Source organism: Branchiostoma floridae, chromosome 9 (assembly GCF_000003815.2).
Source record: "Branchiostoma floridae strain S238N-H82 chromosome 9, Bfl_VNyyK, whole genome shotgun sequence".
NCBI lineage: Eukaryota > Metazoa > Chordata > Leptocardii > Amphioxiformes > Branchiostomatidae > Branchiostoma > Branchiostoma floridae.
The window spans coordinates 3,645,925-3,651,738 of record NC_049987.1 but is presented as its reverse complement, the minus strand read 5'-3'; the positions used below and the strand labels follow the sequence as shown (position 1 = coordinate 3,651,738).

Genomic DNA, 5,814 nt, shown 5'->3' with positions numbered 1-5,814 from the left:
ATGGAGCCCATGGTCTAACTGCAGCGTAACGTGTGGAAATGGTACCCAGACTCGGGAACGAAGCTGCACCGATCCGGCACCAAAGAACGGCGGAGCGGAGTGTGATGGAGATCCTGAGCAGACACAAGAGTGCGACTCGGGAGTTTTCTGTCCAGGTAACTCTAAGTTCTATTGTTATCTTAGCCAATTGGATTATGTTTTTTCTGTTACGTGGGTTTGTATGTGGGCACTAGCATATTAGTCGACAAAATTGTGAATTGATCTTTCTGACTTTTGGTAGGTGTGTAGTGGTTGTGAAAAAGCCTGCCTAGTCCGCAAACGGTTTACCTGGCAAACGGTATAGCAGTGAGCTTTTTTTTCCGTTTTGTTTTGGGCAGCATAACTAAAAATGCAGCTGGGGATTTTCACGATGCTTGGTAGGTTTTTAGCGGGAGTGGAGATAATTGTCAAGTTCGAGAATGGTTTAGTTAGGTTTTAACTATGGTTCTGTAGCTGGCTTTGTATGTAAGTGCGTCTGTCTGTATATAAGATAACTCGAGATGTTCTTGATGGATGTTAATGATATTTGGTGGATAGCTAGGGGTCACAAAAGAGAGGTCAAGTTCGATAATGGGCTTCCTGACGGCTGGTTTGGGTACGGCAAGTATGCATCAAAGCTTTTCTGAAGTTTTCTTGCAGTGGCAGGTTCATCATTTTAAGTGGTAGATAACTGTTGGGACAGGGAGTAAATAGTGTAAGTTTGGGTTGCCTAGCAGCTTGTTCGGAACTGCAGTGGGTTTTATAGTTTGTTACTTTTGCGAAGGATAAATCCAGAGGGGATTGTAGGATATTCTATGTTTTGGTAGGCTGTTACTTTTGGTGAAAATAAACATAATGAGATGCAAATTATGTAAATCACGATCCATTTCATATAGTTACTAAGGGAAACTTTTCAAATAATTGCTTACATAAGCATTACTATAAAATCATATCTTACAATTTTTTGCCTACTTATTAATTCAATTTCTTCCTTTTTCACACAGAACCTGGCATGTCAGGTGAGTCAAATAAAAGTCTTATTTTAGTAGTAGGAGAGGCCTTTCTAGTTGTTTTTTTTCCATATATCCAAAACATAGCATTAAGTAATCCTCCCCCTTGGTTACACATATGGCCTTAAAGAACATTTTATTGTGTATTTATTACAATGAAGACTTTTTTTTTCAAATGCTTCCGAAAAAAGGCAAAGTATTTCGGTGACACCTGAGGCGCAGAGGCCTGTTTACAGTCAAAAGATTCTGGAAAATATAATAATGCAACTTTTGTCATACGTCGCCAATGTGCTTGAAAAAGTAGTTGTCTTGTAATAATAATTCTATTTAGACATCGGGGCTAAAAACAATGCCAACTGTTTTTCTACAGCTTCTGCCAACTGCAGCAATGGCGACATGGAGCTGGCAATTCCCATTAATGAGCTGAAGAAAGTCAAACTGGACAACCTTCACTGGTCTGATCACGACGAGGACAATTGTCGTGCCAAAAAGAAAGGAACCAACTACATTTTTCACACAGACCTCTACGACTGTGGAACTCAGGTGTGTGTACATTTTTTTATTATTCGAGGAACGGTAAATAAGTTATACCTTACTCAAATTATTAATATTTAGCAATAAATGGTACAATGAATTAAGTGAGATATTAGTGTATGAAAATAATTGGGCTTTAGCAGAAAAAATAAAACTTTATTTTTGTACAAATCAATGCAAATTGTAACCCTTTTCATTTAGATGGTCTTTGATGAAAAAATACCAGGTAGTTACCAATTTTAAGCGATAATTACCTTGTTATTCTTGTTATGGCCATAGGGTCCGCCATCTTGGATTTTGGGCTGATGGCGTCATCAAATTAGCATAATTGCTGCATATATAATTATGAAAGATATGCTAAATAATATAAGATTTTATTTATGTAACAAAATATCAGTAATAAAGCAAATAAATGTGAAAAATACATTGTTAGAACCAAAGATAGTGATTTTTGGCAAAACTGCCTGTCAGCAAACGGTTGCAATGGCAACACGAAAAAATGAAAAATTTGTCAACTTCGTAAATTTGTTGCCAACAATATTTAGTAAAACTCACCAAATTTGGTGGCTTTAGCGTAAGGCGTTCTGGCGTTATAGGACATCGAAGTTGGCGCAGGCCTCAAAAGCCCTCCCGGTCTGAATAGAGTAATAAAAAAGTTATCACAACACCCAAAAAAATGTTAACTTCATAGATGTTTTCAAAAGTTACAAAGTTTGGTAGCCTTAACTAGTTAGAGTCTTTCTGAAGCTGTACAACATGAACGCTGATATGGTAAAATGGCATGCGACATAGGGTAAGGGTGCTGTTCTATCTTACTTGTGGTATTTTGAATACTTACTGTATATATAATAGAGTCCATTCCAAGACACCATGAAGGCTTTTAGGCGATATTTATAATTAGTCTGAATTATTTTGAATAAAAGAATATCTGAGCCACAATAATCAAATTCTTTTCAAAAACTTGACTTGGAAATACTCATCTATTTGAATTCCTTTGAATATTTTAGAAACATTTTGAAAGTAATTGTAAAAAATGATATCTTTATTTGGAATAATTGTGAAACCTCTGTGGGATTATTTCACATTTACAAACTTATAAACTTTGCCAATTGGTAAAATTAGTTTATTACCCCCATAAAAATAAGCCCTATTGTTGCATCAGTATATTTTTAGATTTCACTGCTGGGCACTCGTGGATCCTTTCTGGTGGGCCATTGTTGCATGGCACCCAACTATACTTTGCAAGGATGTGTGAATTGCTATCTTCCCAGCCCACTGAACCATTTACAAAAAATGGTAGAAAATGGTAGAACATGGTAAATAATGGTTGAATGCTTATATCATTATTTAGCAACCATTAGAAGTATCCAATTCCACACCATGAATATGTCCAAAGTTATACAGGACCAGGGAAATATTTATAAAGTTGAAAGTATTTAAAATATTTCTGAAGTATCAAATGTCATAGACATATAATATCAAAACTTCAAAATCAATTCTAAACAATGGCAACAAACATCAACATGGTGTCTTGGAATGGACTCTAACATTTGTTTCGCTACCATTCAGTCTCTTTTTTCAAAGCAATCAGAAACTACCTTTTGGTGAACAAAGCGATCTAATTACACAGATAGGCAGTAATTTTCTTTTTTTCACCAGGCAAATTTTACCCAGAAGTACGTCACATTCCAAAACAGCATTATTCTAGATTCCCAACCGGAAAATAATGGTGTCATCAGCAGGAAAGAGAGCAGCGTTAGGATCACATCCATGTAAGTTATAGATCTTCTATTATGAATATCTTTCTGGCCAATTCAAATGTTAAAATGGGGTTGATGATTTTTTTGTATTTCAATTAAGGGTAAATGACCCGCCCTGAGGTGTGTATGATGTCATAACGCCTGGTCCTTTGCTATAATTACCAAACGAAACCAGCAAGTGAGTGAAGCAAACGAAGTGTTTTTTTTTTTTTTACTTGGTTATAGCTAAGGGCCTGTTCAGGCATTATGACACCATATACACCGATGAATATGCGGATCATTAACGTTATCACCATATAGCCTACCCAAACCTGCCAACTCCTGTATGGCGCATAGATCCCTGGCCATGACACTTAACGTGTGAATTCCTTTGTCGAATTTCTTAAAATTTCTTCATCCGGTACCGGTGTTGATTTTGTTTGACACCTGGCTGGACGGAATATATGTGCCATAGCGTCATAACAAACATGGAATGGGGCCTTCTGATTGGTCCGAGGCGCCTGGAAATATGATGATGATCATTATTTACCATCCTCATGTCGTTACGCCACTGAATATTGTTATAAATATATTCAAAATCATTAAATGTGTGATCAGCTCATCTCTTTTCAACCACTAACAAACATGTGACTTTTCTTTTGTCCCATGTCATTAGAGAAAAAATACTTGAAATTCAACTTACAAGTACCTTTCTGTAGCAAAGTATTAGAAGTTAAGACAACAAAAATTTCTTTTTTTTGGTAAAACTTGCACGTGGTTATCTCCGTACAGATGCAAGTACAAGCGCCAGGAGTGGGTGGAATCCACCTTCAAGCCTATCCCGGGTGGACTGAACTTAACGGAGGAGGGGTTCGGGCAGCTGGAGGTCCGTCTCTCCATGTTTCCCACAAATCAGTACCACAGTCCATACCGGGCTAGCCAGTACCCCATCCACCTCAGGATGCTGCAGCACATCTACATGCAGCTGGAGGTACAGGGGCACGGGCATAGACTCTCCGTGTTGGCGCTGAACTGTAAGGCTACAATGTCATCTCGACCCGACGACACTCCGCAGTATCAACTCATCAGGGACGGGTAGGCAAAAATGTCTGCTGAGCTTATTCTGGATAGTCTAAGCTCTTCATGGACACACCCCAGTTTATTTCGGGTTTCGATTGGAGGCCGCACAGCCTCAAGTCCAGTGACCGTCTCCATCCAGAAATCATTCTAATGCAAAGTAACTGTGTATCATTTCTGAAAATACCCTTCTAGTTACAAAACCAACTTAGTTTCGTTCGACTTTTATGATTTCGGTAATTTAGGTTACTTCAAGAAGTCTTACCGGATTAGAGTCAAGTCGGAGGAATATTAGGAAAAAAAGTCTCGGGTCCTAACACAATTCTAACCAAAAACACGTTTCTTTGCAGCAAAATTTGTAATAGAAGTGATTCAAACTCAGACCCTCGAAACCCTTAAGTCATTTTTTACCGTGCACTACAACGGAAACCCGGACTAGCTAAAGAGATGGGGAATTCATTGTTACAAATATGTTATTTCCATGACAATAAAGTTCTTTGCCATTATTGTGAAATGCATAAAACCCAACGTAATAAAATAATATTAATGCCACCCTTATCAAATATTCTTTAAGACGTGATGTGTCATCAGCTGATTAAGCTCTGTGATTACCATTGGTTATTAATCATAATAGTCATACACTGTTCTTTGCAAAACAGTCTTTAAAAGATAGTCACTTACTCGTTCTGTTATTATTTTTTTAGGTATCATTCACAAGTAAACATTTTTCTCATTTTCCAGCTGTCCTTCTGACAAAACCCTGCAAATCTACAACATAACCGACAACAGCAAGGAACGCTTTAGCTTTGAAGCTTTTCACTTCATCAATGAGTGGGAGGAGGTGTACGTGCACTGTGAGGTGTTGGTCTGTGACGGCACTGATTCTGGGTCCCGCTGTGCACAGGTTTGTTCTCAAATGCACAATAATGATTGCAGTATCAAAAGCGGTAGTAGTAATGCAGACAGTCGTACCCCAGGAAAGCGGTAGATCTTAATAAAGGTTGTTCTTTTTTTCGGGTTCTAAGCTCATTCATTTTAAGCTTATCACCCTCTACCAAGGTCTAGGCCCTTACCTTCTCATTCTCACACATGTCAAACGTTAACAAGCACACGCGACCAAAGGAAACAGTTTCAGTTGAATGTGTGACACAACAGAAAAAAGGAAGTTTAGATATTATTTATTTCAAGACGTGAAAATTTCATTTTAAACTACAGGCCTTAGTTGTTTCTAAATCACGCATCATTATATTTTCTCCAGGGTTGCACCAAGAGGGCAAAGAGAGCCACTGGTGAGAAGACCGACATGAGGGGACGTCACATGATCTACCAGGGACCAATCATTCTGGATGATGACAAGGATGGTGCGTGTTTATCTAATTTTGGTCCGTCTGATTACTTAGGCTCTTTTTTCTTACCACACCAACGCTCTTCTTTAG

General features: G+C 38.1%; 1 protein-coding gene across 1 annotated transcript in view; it reads left to right on the top strand.

Annotated features, from left to right (window-relative positions):
* Positions 1-5,443, top strand: part of LOC118422984 (coadhesin-like) — a 10,341-nt gene extending 4,898 nt beyond the window's left edge. The window contains exons 4-9 of the mRNA XM_035830879.1: positions 1,023-1,037; positions 1,399-1,571; positions 3,222-3,334; positions 4,094-4,396; positions 5,120-5,282; positions 5,438-5,443. Of these exons, the coding sequence (XP_035686772.1) occupies positions 1,023-1,037; positions 1,399-1,571; positions 3,222-3,334; positions 4,094-4,396; positions 5,120-5,282; positions 5,438-5,443 (773 nt within the window). The remainder of the gene's footprint in view (positions 1-1,022; positions 1,038-1,398; positions 1,572-3,221; positions 3,335-4,093; positions 4,397-5,119; positions 5,283-5,437) is intronic.
* The last annotated feature ends 371 nt before the right edge of the window (positions 5,444-5,814 follow it).